We start from the raw sequence: 14,960 nt of genomic DNA on the forward strand, positions 1-14,960 counted from the left end.
TCAGAAGGCCCGCACCAGTGAAGACACTCCCAATCTGATATTTTTCATTCCTGACGCTCCTGAGCCTCCTCTTCTTCCTTGCTTGATCGCTCTCTTCCATCATTTAAAGAAAATCTATAAAGTCATAAACTTACCTTAAACATTGAAATCACTGTATATGAAGTACTGTGTATCAGAATTATCACGGAAGAGTCTTTCCTCCATTAGCTGAGAAAACCCTGCATCAAAATCCTATGTTCTGTTAGTTTGCTTTTGAACTTTCCTCGCATCTTCAAAGTACTCATTGAGTTTTTTTGCCGCACATGAGAACCTGAATTCAAGGTACGTGAACCCCTGACAATAATCTCTCATTTACCAGAACCTGATTTGCAAAATCTTTGAAAAGAAGACATTTGTTGTTTTAAACATGTATTGAACTTGAATAAAAACATCATGAAGTACTGTGGCCATTTTACATGTGACCTGTTGAAGGTCCAGTGGTAGATGTCTCACTACTTCCTGTAGCGTTCACTACTGTTGCTGGTGTGGTTTGAGCTCATGACAACACTGTGGTTGCTGCACTAGTGGGAGTGCTTGTGCTCGTTGTTTCTGCACCTGTGGAAGTTCCTGTGAGTGAAGTAGTTGGAGCAGTACCGGGGAATGTTGGGGACGATGCCTCAGAGCTTTGTGCTGTTGTTGTCGTTGCTGTCGTTCCTGCTGTTGTGGATGGTCCTGAAAATAGATAGCATGGTCATTATATTGTAAAAAGAAAGATTTGCTGCAAATTAATTATTTTCAGAAGACCTTGTTTAAAAAGACTATCATCAGGGGTTCACATAATTTTTTAATTTGGTTCTCCAATGAGCACCAGCAGAAATGGTTTGGTGTTGACAAACAAAAAAATGTCAGCTTCGATCATGCTCATCTGCTTTCACAAGCACCACGCTGATTGTTAAGGCACTATTCAGCTTTGTGTGCTTATTGCTCCTCTGCCAGTGCTCTCTCAGAAGGTCCGCACCAGTGAAGACACTCCCAATCTGATATTTTTTCTTTCCTGATGCTCCTGAGCCTCTTCTTCTTCCTTGCTTGATCGCTCTCTGCAATCTTTTTCGTTACAAACCCACTAAGTCATAAACTTACATTAAATATTGAAATCACAGTGCAGTCCTGTGTATCAGAATTATCACGGAAGAGTCTTTCCTACATTAGCTGAGAAAACCCTGCATCAAAAGCCGATGTTGTGGTAGTTTGCTTTTGAACTTTCCTCGCATCTTCAAAGTACTCATTGAGTTTTTTTGCCGCACATGAGAACCTGAATTCAGGTATGTGAACCCCTGACAATAATCTCTCATTTACCAGAACCTGATTTGAAAAATCTTTCAAAAGAAGACTTTTGTTGGTTTAAACATGTATTGAGCTTGAATGAAAACATCATGAAGCACTGTGGCCATTTTACAGGTTATACCTGTTGAAGATCCAGTGGTAGATGTCTCACTACTTCCTGTAGTGCTCACTGTTGGTGCTGGTGTGGTTAGAGCTGATGACAACACTGTGGTTGCTGCACCAGTGGGAGTGCTTGTGCTCGTTGTTTCTGCACCTGTGGAAGTTCCTGTGAGTGAAGTAGTTGGTGCAGTACCGGGGACTGTTGAGGACGATGCCTCAGAGCTTTGTGCTGTTGTTGGTGCTGTAGTTGCTGCTGATGTAGTTGCTCCTGAAAATGGACAACTCAGTGAATATATTCCAAAAAGAAAGAGCGTCTGAAACTTAATTATTTTCAGAAGAACTTCTTTTACACAAATAATCTCCACTTCACCACAACATTCTTGAAATATATGTTTCAAAAAAAGACTTTTGTTTATTTCAAGATGTCTCCAGGTTCAGGAAAAACATTTTGAAATCCTGTGGCCATTTTTACAGTAATACCTGTTGAAGCTCCAGTTGTAGATGCAGCACTACTTCCTGTGGAGCTCACTGTTGATGCTGCTGTGGTTTGAGCCGATGAGGATGCTGTGGTTGTTGCACTAGAAGAAGTGATTGAGCTCGTCGTATCAGCTCCTGTGGAGGTTCCTGTGAAAGAAGTCGTTGTGGCAGTACTGGGGGCTGTTGAGGACGATTCCTCAGAGCTTTGTGCTGTTGTTGTCGTTGCTGTCGTTCCTGCTGTTGTGGATGGTCCTGAAAATAGATAGCATGGTCATTATATTGTAAAAAGAAAGATTTGCTGCAAATTAATTATTTTCAGAAGACCTTGTTTAAAAAGACTATCATCAGGGGTTCACATAATCTTTTAATTTGGTTCTCCAATGAGCACCAGCAGAAATGGTTTGGTGTTGACAAACAAAAAATGTCAGCTTCGATCATGCTCATCTGCTTTCACAAGCACCACTCTGATTGTTAAAGCACAACTCAGCTTTGTGTGCTTATTGCTCCTCTGTCAGTGCTCTCTCAGAAGGTCCGCACCAGTGAAGACACTCCCAATCTGATATTTTTTCTTTCCTGATGCTCCTGAGCCTCCTCTTCTTCCGTGCTTGATCGCTCTCTGCAATCTTTTCTTTACAAACCCACTAAGTCATAAACTTACATTAAATATTGAAATCACAGTACAGTCCTGTGTATCAGAATTATCACGGAAGAGTCTTTCCTCCATTAGCTGAGAAAACCCTGCATCAAAAGCCGATGTTGTGGTAGTTTGCTTTTGAACTTTCCTCGCATCTTCAAAGTACTCATTGAGTTTTTTTGCCGCACATGAGAACCTGAATTCAAGGTACGTGAACCCCTGACAATAATCTCTCATTTACCAGAACCTGATTTGTAAAATCTTTCAAAAGAAGTCTTTTGTTGGTTTAAACATGTATTGAGCTTGAATAAAAACATCATGAAGCACTGTGGCCATTTTACAGGTTATACCTGTTGAAGATCCAGTGGTAGATGTCTCACTACTTCCTGCAGTGCTCACTGTTGGTGCTGGTGTGGTTTGAGCTGATGACAACACTGTGGTTGCTGCACCAGTGGGAGTGCTTGTGCTCGTTGTTTCTGCACCTGTGGAAGTTCCTGTGAGTGAAGTAGTTGGTGCAGTACCGGGGAATGTTGAGGACGCTGCCTCAGAGCTTTGTGCTGTTGTTGGTGCTGTAGTTGCTGCTGATGTAGTTGCTCCTGAAAATGGATAACACAGTGAATATATTCCAAAAAAAAAGATCGTCTGAAACTTAATTATTTTCAGAAGACCTTCTTTTACACAAATAATCTCCCCTTCACCCCAACATTCTTGAAATATATGTTTCAAAAAAAGACTTTTGTTTATTTCAAGATGTCTCCAGCTTCAGGAAAAACATTTTGAAATACTGTGGCCATTTTTACAGTAATACCTGTTGAAGCTCCAGTTGTAGATGCAGCACTACTTCCTGTGGAGCTCACTGTTGATGCTGCTGTGGTTTGAGCCGATGAGGATGCTGTGGTTGTTGCACTAGTATAAGTGATTGAGCTCGTCGTATCAGCACCTGTGGAGGTTCCTGTGAAAGAAGTCGTTGTGGCAGTACTGGGGGCGGTTGAGGACGAAGCCTCAGAGCTTTGTGCTGTTGTCGTTGCTGTCGTTCCTGCTGTTGTGGATTGTCCTGAAAATAGATAGCATGGTCATTTAATTGCAAAAAGAAAGATTTGGTGCAAATTAATTATTTACAGAAGACCTTGTTTAAAAAGACTATCATCAGGGGTTCACATAATTTTTTAATTTGGTTCTTCAATGAGCACCAACAGAAATGGTTTGGTGTTGACAAACAAAAAAATGTCAGTTTCGATCATGCTCGTCTGCTTTCACAAGCACCACTCTGATTGTGAAAGCACTATTCAGCTTTGTGTGCTTATTACTCCTCTGTAAGTGCTCTCTCAGAAGGCCCGCACCAGTGAGTACACTCCCAATCTGATCTTTTTTCATTCCTGACACTCCTGAGCCATTTCATCTTCCTTGCTTGATCGCTCTCTTCAATGTTTTTTGAAAAATCTATTAAGTCATAAACTTACCTTAAATATTGAAATCACAGTACAGTCCTGTGTATCAGAATTATCATGGAAGAGTCTTTCCTCCATTAGCTGAGAAAACCCTGCATCAAAAGCCTATGTTATGGTAGTTTGCTTTTGAACTTTCCGCGCATCTTCAAAGTACTCATTGAGTTTTTTTGCCACACATGAGAACCTGAATTCAGGTATGTGAACCCCTGACAATAATCTCTCATTTACCAGAACCTGATTTGTAAAATCTTTCAAAAGAAGACTTTTGTTGGTTTAAACATGCATCGAGCTTGAATAAAAACATCATGAAGCACTGTGGCCATTTTACAGGGTATACCTGTTGAAGATCCAGTGGTGGATGTCTCACTACTTCCTGTAACGCTCACGACTGGTGCTGGTGTGGTTTGAGCTGATGACAACACTGTGGTTGCTGCACTAGTAGGAGTGCTTGTGCTCGTTGTTTCTGCACCTGTGGAAGTTCCTGTGAGTGAAGTAGTTGGTGCAGTACCGGGGACTGTTGGGGACGATGCCTCAGAGCTTTGTGCTGTTGTTGGTGCTGCAGTTCCTGGTGATGCAGTTGCACCTGAAAATGGACAACTCAATGAATATATTCCAAAAAGAAAGAGCGTCTGAAACTTAATTATTTTCAGAAGACCTTCTTTTCCACAAATAATCTCCCCTTTCCCACAACATGCTTGAAATAAATGAGATAGAGCAAGTTCGTAGAACTCAAACAAAATACACAATTGTCTTTTTGAACATGACATCAGTCACACTTGGTGCATTCAAAAACATTCTTCGAATGAGATTCTCATGGTTGTCCAAGAAACTCCATTTTATATGATTCCACATTGAGGTGCAAGTTGTTATTGTAGCAAATAAAAACATTTCTTCGGACCAATGTACATTCGGCCTGGTGTTGGCTTAATGGGAAGTGTGGTGGGCTTGGGAGCTGAGGATCCTGAGTTCTCCTGAGTTCAAATCTCACTCAACTGTGGAATTAATACCAGGTGGGGTTGACTTTGCCTGTCATCCTTCTGAGGTTGGCAAAATTCATTCCAACTTGCTGGTATACTGTGTTGGAGTGACGACCTGTCGAGGATTGTGCCCACGAGCCAAGGAGACTGCTGAGGCAGTACCAATGCTCTGCATTCAGAATGATTTCCAATGGATGGATGTACATTCAAAATATGTACAACTTCTCAGAGGTGAGTTTGTTTTTAATATCCACTTTTAAATAATATCCATTTTTCAACATGTTCTGTCCAGCATTGTAGGACTGCATTAGCATGTATGACAATTCACCCACTTCTTATGATAATTCCCTCATTTAACATAAAAAAACAGTGAGAGGTGGCCATCCCAACTTAGTTTCACGTTTCCAACCACACCCAGAACACAACCACCACTTTTCAACTTACTTTGTGGAGTTGTTTAGGGGTCCATACTTCTGAAGAACACATATAAATTTGCTAAGTGGTTTTTCTTTTCAAAAACGTTTTTATACAAATATGCCATTGTAATACTGCAAACTTCTGGGACTTGTAATGCACTCTTCCACTGGTAAAGACACTGCATGATTCTCATTTACATGGAGATCTTTTGTTCTCCTCTTTCCCCATCCCCCACCTCACAAACCCCCGTGACTATTTATTTTTAATACTGCCTAAAACCTACCCAAGTGGACACCAAGTACAAGCACCAAGCTTCAACTTAATCTATCCAGTAGTTTAGGAGTGTATACGAGTAACACACACACACACACACACACACACACACACACACACACACACACACACACACACACACACACACACACACACACACACACACACACACACACACACACACACACACACTATGTATCCAGTGGTATGATTATCTGAGCTTCAAAATATGATGATGAATAATTACCTGCTACTTGCAAGGTATTCTCATCGAGTTGAATAGTGGTATTGGGAAAGGTTGTGTTTTCTCCGACCTTGTGGAGTTCACCACTTAAAGCTGTCACGACCTCGTCAGCAGATGGTGTGTTGTTTTTTTCAAAGGTCAAGTCACTCTCAACAACAATAGAGCCGCTCCTGCAAACAATTAAAAAGGAGGAGAAATGTTGATTAATAAAAAGCACTTTCCCAAAAAATTTTATTAAAATTAAACTTTCCGAATGTTTTTATTCCAAATATAAACACATGTCGATGTGACAGTTTGATGCAGTTTCATCTTCACGATACTCCCCCTCCCCCCATGGAAATTTACATTATTTTATTGCAAGGTAGTTTGTAAAAGATTCCATGATATTTCCCGACCCAAGCAAATTCCTTCAACACACTTTAGAACTAATCCATCACTGTATGTTTTTCCCTTGAATTTTGTGTTTTTTTTACTTTTACACAAGTTTGATCGTCCTCCATGAAGGACACAAAATCAATTATTTTTTTAAAGTTCAATCGCAGCACAGGCTCTTCAAAATGTTCAAGGAATGAGATAATCACATGCGTCAAATTATCACACAAAGGCTTTCATCTTATTTCTAAACATAGTACACGTTTGTATAGCTTGTTCAGACATCATTTTTTGTTTAGAAATTATATTTAGTTTGGACTGAAAAATAACATTATAAGTTGTAAATTTTGGATGACCGAGTATTGTATCTTCCTCCAATAATATTTTGTATAACAAATCTCAAACAGGTAAAATTTGATGTGAATATCACATCTGTTTCAGACACAGATGTTTAACAAAATACAGGAAGCAAAGGTAAAAAAATAGAACGTTTCAAAAGATGATTAGATTCTCCTTACTTGAATGATTTAACTTTGCAGCTGATGAACGTTGACGGATATATCTTCTTGAACACCTTATCAAGCTGAAAAGGAAAGAGGACAAAAATTAAAATCATTTCTCTGTTTTAAAACAAGAAGTGTATTATTAATAGTTTGATTTTGCATCTTTCAATTGTAAAACCCAAACGCACGAACATGAGACGGACAGATGAAGACATAAGTCAAACAGACAGTCGTTCCCAATGATCGATGAAAGAGCAAGTATCCATCATCGAGATCCAAACATGATAAATTACTGTAAGATTCCAGACCAATGCAGAGTGTGCTTCCACACCACAATAAAAACAAACTAAATGCAGAAACAACGACATCACAATTACAGCATCTTACCCCGGATTCAATTTCATTTGCCAGCTCTTTAAAGGCAGGTGATGAGTTGTTCTCCAAGTCTTTGTTGAATTTCTTATTCACGATCTTGAAACCTATGCCATAGTTGACATTTGATGCAGCTGCGAAAAACAAAAGTTCAATTTATAAATCTCAAACACACAAAATAACCGGTTTATCGATGACAGGGGTCAAAATGCAAGAGATGATTTTCATGCGCATTTTCATAGGACACTGCAGAAGTGCAAATATGGTATCAGAGCTGAGGGTGGTCGATTCTGGATAAACAACTGTTGCTGCAACTTCTGCTTGGACAACGAACAAACAGTTCCAGAAATGATTGTTGATGATGCTTTCATACAGATGTTGTATAACTGGGGGTTAAAATGATGAAAGCACTGTTGTTGCTCCAGTATAAATGATTGTGGTCAATGTTTCGCACCTGTGGAGGTCTGTATCACAGTAGTAGTTGTGGTGGGAGTAGAGGCTGTTGAGGATGATGCCTCAGAACTTTTTACTGTTGTTGCTGATGTTCCTGCAGTAGAAGTAATGACTGGAGAGGTGGGAAGTGCTTTTGAGGTTCCTGCTGGCGAGCTTGCTCCTTAAAATGGACAACAAAGTGAAAATATTCCAAAAACAAAGGTATCTGAAAAATTATATATTTCATAAGTACATATTTAAAATGCCGAAAATCTCTGCTTTAATATGATTGAAATAAATATTTCAAATGAGGACTTTTGTTAATTTCGTCCATCACATTTGTTTTTTCACCACTGGTTGTCTGGCTCTCTCTTTGTGAGCAAGATATCTCAAAAAAGTCTCAGACACATTTGGACAAAGTTTGTTGGACAGGTTGGGATGTGAGAAGAACAAATTGTTTCGATTTTGGATAAGATCCAAATCCCGATCTGGATACGATGTTTTTTTTTTGTTTTTCAGCGATTTTTCACAATTGAGAGACTGGGCCAAAATTATATATCGCACAATATCTCAAAACATGAGGACAAATTCGGACAAAACCTGATGGACAGGATAGTTGTGTGTCAAGGACAGATTAAAAAAGAAAATTTTGGAGGGGGGGGGAGCTGGGGAGGAGGTGAGGATCCGGATGCCAAATATTTTTAATTGATTCTGCGCCCTTGAGAGATAGGGCCAAAAATGATTTATAGTATGACATCTCAAAAGGATGTACAGGGATTTGGATGAAACTTCGTGGATGGCTTGGATAGGTACTAAAAACAAGCCAATTTGATTTTGGTTATGGTCACGATGCATATTTTGCCGATCATTGGGATAGAAAACATAAAATGTTCTGGTTGGCTTAAACGTTTATCCAGGTTGAATAAATGCATCAAGAAATCTTGTGGCCATTGTCATGTCATACCTGTTGAAGATCCAGTGGTAGTTGTCTCACTACTTCCTGTAGTGCTCACTATTGGTGCTGGTGTGGTTTGAGCTGATGACAACACTGTGGTTGCTGCACTTGTGGGAGTGCTTGTGCTCGTTGTTTCTGCACCTGTGGAAGTTCCTGTGAGTGAAGTAGTTGGAGCAGTACCAGTGACTGTTGGGGACGATGCCTCAGAGCTTTGTGCTGTTGTTGGTGCTGTCGTTCCTGCTGATGTAGTTGCTCCTGAAAATGGATAACACAGTGAATATATACCAAAAAGAAAGAGCGTCTGAAACTTAATTATTTTCAGAAGACCTTCTTTTACACAAATAATCTCCCCTTCACCACAACATGCTTGAAATAAATGTTTCAAAAGAAGACTTTTGTTGATTTCAACTGTCTCCAGTTTGAGAAAAAACATTTTAAAATCCTTTGGTCATTTTTACAGTAATACCTGTTGAAGCTCCAGTTGTGGATGTATCACTACTTCCTGTAACGCTCACGACTGGTGTTGGTGTGGTTAGAGCTGATGACAACACTGTGGTTGCTGCACTAGTGGGAGTGCTTGTGCTCGTTGTTTCTGCATCTGTGGAAGTTCCTGTGAGTGAAGTAGTTGGAGCAGTACGAGGGACTGTTGGGGACGATGCCTCAGAGCTTTGTGCTGTTGTTGGTGCTGCAGTTCCTGGTGATGCAGTTGCTCCTGAAATTGGACAACTCAATGAATATATTCCAAAAAGGAAGCACGTCTGAAACTTAATTATTTTCAGAAGACCTTCTTTTACACAAATAATCTCCCCTTTACCACAACATGCTTGAAATAAATGAGATAGAGCAAGTTAGTAGAACTTAAACAAAATACACAATTGTCTTTTTGAACATGACATCAGTCACACTTGGTGCATTCAAAAACATTCTTCGAATGAGATTTTCATGATTGTCCAAAAAACTCCATTTTATATGATTCCACATTGAGGTGTAAGTTGTTATTGTAGCAAATAAAAACATTTCTTCGGACCAATGTACATTCGGCCTTGTGTTGGCTTAATGGGAATGGTGGTGGGCTTGGGATCTGAGGATCCTGAGTTCTCCTGAGTTCAAATCTCACTCAGCTGTGGAATTAATACCAGGTGGGGTTGACTTTGCCTATCATCCTTCTGAGGTTGGCAAAATTCATTCCAACTTGCTGGTATACTGTGTTGGAGTGACGACCTGTCGAGGATTGTGCCCACGAGCCAAGGAGACTGCTGAGGCAGCACCAATGCTCTGCATATAGAATGGTTTCCAATGGATGGATGTACATTCAAAATATGTACAACTTCTCAGAGGTAAGTTTGTTTTTAATGTCCACTTCAACAATAATATCCATTTTTCAACATGTTCTGTCCAGCATTCTCGGACTGCATTAGCATGTATGACAATTCACCCACTTCTTATGATAATTCCCTCATTTAACATAAAAAACAGTGAGAGGTGGCCATCCTAACTTAGTTTCACGTTTCCAACCACACCCAGAACACAACCACCACTTTTCAACTTACTTTGTGGAGTTGTTTCGGGGTCCATACTTCTGAAGAACACATATAAATTTGCTAAGTGGTTTTTCTTTTCAAAAACGTTTTTATACAAATATGCCATTGTAATACTGCAAACTTCTGGGACTTGTAATGCACTCTTCCACTGGTAAAGACACTGCATGATTCTCATTTACATGGAGATCTTTTGTTCTCCTCTTTCCCCATCCCCCACCTCACAAAACCCCGTGACTATTTATTTTTAATACTGCCTAAAACCTACCCAAGTGGACACCAAGTACAAGCACCAAGCTTCAACTTAATCTATCCAGTAGTTTAGGAGTGTATACGAGTCAAACACACACACACACACACACACACACACACACACACACACACACACACACACACACACACACACGCACACGCGCACACACACACACACACACACACACACACACACACACACACACACACACACACACACACACTATGTATCCAGTGGTATGATTATCTGAGCTTCAAAATATGATGATGAATAATTGATTCTGCGCCCTCGAGAGATAGGGCCAAAAATGATTTATAGTATGATATCTCAAAAGGATGTACAGGAATTTGGATGAAACTTCGTGGATGGCTTGGATAGGTACTAAAAACAAGCCAATTTGATTTTGGTTATGGTCACGATGCATATTTTGCCGATCATTGGGAGACAAAACATAAAATGTTCTGGCTGGCTTAAACGTTTATCCAAGTTGAATAAATGCATCAAGAAATCTTGTGGCCATTGTCATGTCATACCTGTTGAAGATCCAGTGGTAGTTGTCTCACTACTTCCTGTAGTGCTCACTCTTGGTGCTGGTGTGGTTTGAGCTGATGACAACACTGTGGTTGCTGCACTAGTGGGAGTGCTTGTGCTCGTTGTTTCTGCATCTGTGGAAGTTCCTGTGAGTGAAGTAGTTGGAGCAGTACGAGGGACTGTTGGGGACGATGCCTCAGAGCTTTGTGCTGTTGTTGGTGCTGTAGTTCCTGTTGATGTAGTTGCTCCTGAAAATGGTCAACAGTGAATATATTCCAAAAAGAAAGAGCGTCTGAAACTTAATTATTTTCAGAAGACCTTCTTTTCCACAAATAATCTCCCCTTCACCACAACATGCTTGAAATAAATGTTTCAAAAGAAGACTTTTGTTGATTTCAACTTGTCTCCAGTTTGAGTAAAAACATTTTAAAATCCTTTGGTCATTTTACAGGGTATACCTGTTGAAGATCCAGTGGTCGATGTCTCACTACTTCCTGTAACGCTCACTACTGGTGCTGGTGTGGTTTGAGCTGATGACAACACTGTGGTTGCTGCACTAGTGGGAGTGATTGTGCTCGTTGTTTCTGCACCTGTGGAAGTTCCTGTGAGTGAAGAAGTTGGTGCAGTACGAGGGACTGTTGAGGACGCTGCCTCAGAGTTTTGTGATGTTGTTGTTGCTGTAGTTCCTGTTGATGTAGTTGATCCTGAAAATGGATAACACAGTGAATATATTCCAAAAAGAAAGAGCGTCAGAAACTTAATTATTTTCAAAAGACCTTCTTTTACACAAATAATCTCCCCTTCACCACAACATGCTTGAAATAAATGTTTCAAAAGAAGTCTTTTGTTGATTTCAACTTGTCTCCAGTTTGAGTAAAAACATTTTAAAATCCTTTGGTCATTTTACAGGAATACCTGTTGAAGATCCAGTGGTGGAGGTCTCACTACTTCCTGTAACGCTCACGACTGGTGCTGGTGTGGTTTGAGCCGATGAGGATGCTGTGGTTGTTGCACTAGTATAACTGATTGAGCTCGTCGTATCAGCACCTGTGGAGGTTCCTGTGAAAGAAGTAGTTGTGGCAGTAATGGGGGCGGTTGAGGACGATGCCTCAGAGCTTTGTGCTGTCGTCGTTGCTGTCGTTCCTGCTGTTGTGGATTGTCCTGAAAATAGATAGCATGGTCATTATATTGTAAAAAGAAAGATTTGCTGCAAATTAATTATTTTCAGAAGACCTTGTTTAAAAAGACTATCATCAGGGGTTCACATAATTTTTTAATTTGGTTCTTCAATGAGCACCAGCAGAAATGGTTTGGGGTTGACAAACAAAAAAATGTCAGTTTCGATCATGCTCATCTGCTTTCACAAGCACCACTCTGATTGTGAAAGCACAATTCAGCTTTGTGTGCTTATTGCTCCTCTGTCAGTGCTCTCTCAGAAGGTCCGCACCAGTGAAGACACTCCCAATCTGATATTTTTTCTTTCCTGATGCTCCTGAGCCTCCTCTTCTTCCTCGTAGCTTGATCGTTCTCTTCAATCGTTTTATTTTTTAACTACTAAGTCATAAACTTACCTTAAATATTGAAATGACAGTACAGTCCTATGAATCAGAATTATCACAGAATAGTCTTTCCTCCATTAGCTGAGAAAACCCTGCATCAAAAGCCGATGTTGTGGTAGTTTGCTTTTGAACTTTCCGCGCATCTTCAAAGTACTCATTGAGTTTTTTGCCGCACATGAGAACCTGAATTCAGGTATGTGAACCCCTGACAATAATCTCTCATTTACCAGAACCTGATTTGAAAAATCTTTCAAAAGAAGACTTTTGTTGGTTTAAACATGTATTGAGCTTGAATAAAAACATCATGAAGCACTGTGGCCATTTTACAGGGTATACCTGTTGAAGATCCAGTGGTAGATGTCTCACTACTTCCTGCAGTGCTCACTGTTGGTGCTGGTGTGGTTAGAGCTGATGACAACACTGTGGTTGCTGTACTAGTGGGAGTGCTTGTGCTCGTTGTTTCTGCATCTGTGGAAGTTCCTGTGAGTGAAGTAGTTGGAGCAGTACGAGGGACTGTTGGGGACGATGCCTCAGAGCTTTGTGCTGTTGTTGGTGCTGTCGTTCCTGTTGATGTAGTTGCTCCTGAAAATGGACAACTCAATGAATATATTCCAAAAAGAAAGAGCGTCTGAAACTTAATTATTTTCAGAAGAACTTCTTTTACACAAATAATCTCCCCTTCACCACAACATGCTTGAAATAAATGAGATAGAGCAAGTTAGTAGAACTCAAACAAAATACACAATTGTCTTTTTGAACATGACATCAGTCACACTTGGTGCATTCAAAAACATTCTTCGAATGAGATTCTCATGGTTGTCCAAGAAACTCCATTTTATATGATTCTACATTGAGGTGTAAGTTGTTATTGTAGCAAATAAAACATTTCTTCAGACCAATGTACATTCGGCCTGGTGTTGGCTTAATGGGAAGGGTGGTGGGCTTGGGATCTGAGGATCCTGAGTTCTCCTGAGTTCAAATCTCACTCAGCTGTTGAATTAATACCAGGTGGGGTTGACTCTGCCTGGCATCCTTCTGAGGTTGGCAAAATTCATTCCAACTTGCTGGTATACTGTGTTGGAGTGACGACCTGTCGAGGATTGTGCCCACGAGCCAAGGAGACTGCTGAGGCAGCACCAATGCTCTGCATATAGAATGGTTTCCAATGGATGGATGTACATTCAGAATATGTACAACTTCTCAGAGGTAAGTTTGTTTTTTAGCAATAATATCCATTTTTCAACATGTTCTGTCCAGCATTGCAGGACTGCACTAGCATGTTTGACAAATCACCCATTTCTTATGATAATTCCCTCATTTAACATAAGAAAACGAAGTGAAAGGTGGCGATCCCAACTTAGTTTCACGTTTCCAACCACACCCAGAACACAACCACCACTTTTCAACATATGTTGTGCAGTTGTTTCGTAGTCCATACTTATGAAGAACGCATGTAAATTCGCCAAGTGGTTTTTCTTTTCAAAAACGTTTTTATACAAATATGCCATTGTAATACTGCAAACTTCTGGGACTTGTAATGCACTCTTCCACTGGTAAAGACACTGCATGATTCTCATTTACATGGAGATCTTTTGTTCTCCTCTTTCCCCATCCCCCACCTCACAAAACCCCGTGACTATTTATTTTTAATACTGCCTAAAACCTACCCAAGTGGACACCAAGTACAAGCACCAAGCTTCAACTTAATCTATCCAGTAGTTTAGGAGTGTATACGAGTCAAACACACACACACACACACACACACACACACACACACACACACACACACACACACACACACACACACACACGCACACGCGCACACACACACACACACACACACACACACACACACACACACACACACACACACACACACACACTATGTATCCAGTGGTATGATTATCTGAGCTTCAAAATATGATGATGAATAATTGATTCTGCGCCCTCGAGAGATAGGGCCAAAAATGATTTATAGTATGATATCTCAAAAGGATGTACAGGAATTTGGATGAAACTTCGTGGATGGCTTGGATAGGTACTAAAAACAAGCCAATTTGATTTTGGTTATGGTCACGATGCATATTTTGCCGATCATTGGGAGACAAAACATAAAATGTTCTGGCTGGCTTAAACGTTTATCCAAGTTGAATAAATGCATCAAGAAATCTTGTGGCCATTGTCATGTCATACCTGTTGAAGATCCAGTGGTAGTTGTCTCACTACTTCCTGTAGTGCTCACTCTTGGTGCTGGTGTGGTTTGAGCTGATGACAACACTGTGGTTGCTGCACTAGTGGGAGTGCTTGTGCTCGTTGTTTCTGCATCTGTGGAAGTTCCTGTGAGTGAAGTAGTTGGAGCAGTACGAGGGACTGTTGGGGACGATGCCTCAGAGCTTTGTGCTGTTGTTGGTGCTGTAGTTCCTGTTGATGTAGTTGCTCCTGAAAATGGTCAACAGTGAATATATTCCAAAAAGAAAGAGCGTCTGAAACTTAATTATTTTCAGAAGACCTTCTTTTCCACAAATAATCTCCCCTTCACCACAACATGCTTGA

General features: G+C 40.3%; 1 protein-coding gene across 34 annotated transcripts in view; it reads right to left on the minus strand.

Moving 5' to 3' along the window:
* Window positions 1–14,960, minus strand: part of LOC147016841 (uncharacterized) — a 46,712-nt gene that overhangs the window by 17,317 nt on the left and 14,435 nt on the right. For 15 of the 34 annotated variants that reach the window (XR_015049209.1, XM_085845927.1, XM_085845918.1 and 12 more), the window contains 17 exons: window positions 14,601–14,846; window positions 12,744–12,989; window positions 11,764–12,009; window positions 11,307–11,552; window positions 10,851–11,096; window positions 8,993–9,238; window positions 8,536–8,781; window positions 7,594–7,752; window positions 7,155–7,273; window positions 6,783–6,847; window positions 5,896–6,062; window positions 4,319–4,564; window positions 3,342–3,587; window positions 2,884–3,129; window positions 1,903–2,151; window positions 1,445–1,690; window positions 595–711 (listed from right to left, as the gene is read on the minus strand). Coding sequence is in view for 33 of the 34 variants with exons in the window: in XM_085845927.1 (XP_085702053.1) it covers window positions 595–711; window positions 1,445–1,690; window positions 1,903–2,151; window positions 2,884–3,129; window positions 3,342–3,587; window positions 4,319–4,564; window positions 5,896–6,062; window positions 6,783–6,847; window positions 7,155–7,273; window positions 7,594–7,752; window positions 8,536–8,781; window positions 8,993–9,238; window positions 10,851–11,096; window positions 11,307–11,552; window positions 11,764–12,009; window positions 12,744–12,989; window positions 14,601–14,846 (3,582 nt within the window). In the remaining variant the exon portion in view is untranslated. The remainder of the gene's footprint in view (window positions 1–594; window positions 712–1,444; window positions 1,691–1,902; window positions 2,152–2,883; window positions 3,130–3,341; window positions 3,588–4,318; window positions 4,565–5,895; window positions 6,063–6,782; window positions 6,848–7,154; window positions 7,274–7,593; window positions 7,753–8,535; window positions 8,782–8,992; window positions 9,239–10,850; window positions 11,097–11,306; window positions 11,553–11,763; window positions 12,010–12,743; window positions 12,990–14,600; window positions 14,847–14,960) is intronic. The other 19 variants (XM_085845930.1, XM_085845943.1, XM_085845934.1 and 16 more) reach the window with 17 other exon arrangements.

The sequence above is a fragment of the Eptatretus burgeri genome, chromosome 11 (assembly GCF_056783735.1).
Source record: "Eptatretus burgeri isolate ZD-2024b chromosome 11, Ebu_testis_v1, whole genome shotgun sequence".
Lineage (NCBI taxonomy): Eukaryota > Metazoa > Chordata > Myxini > Myxiniformes > Myxinidae > Eptatretus > Eptatretus burgeri.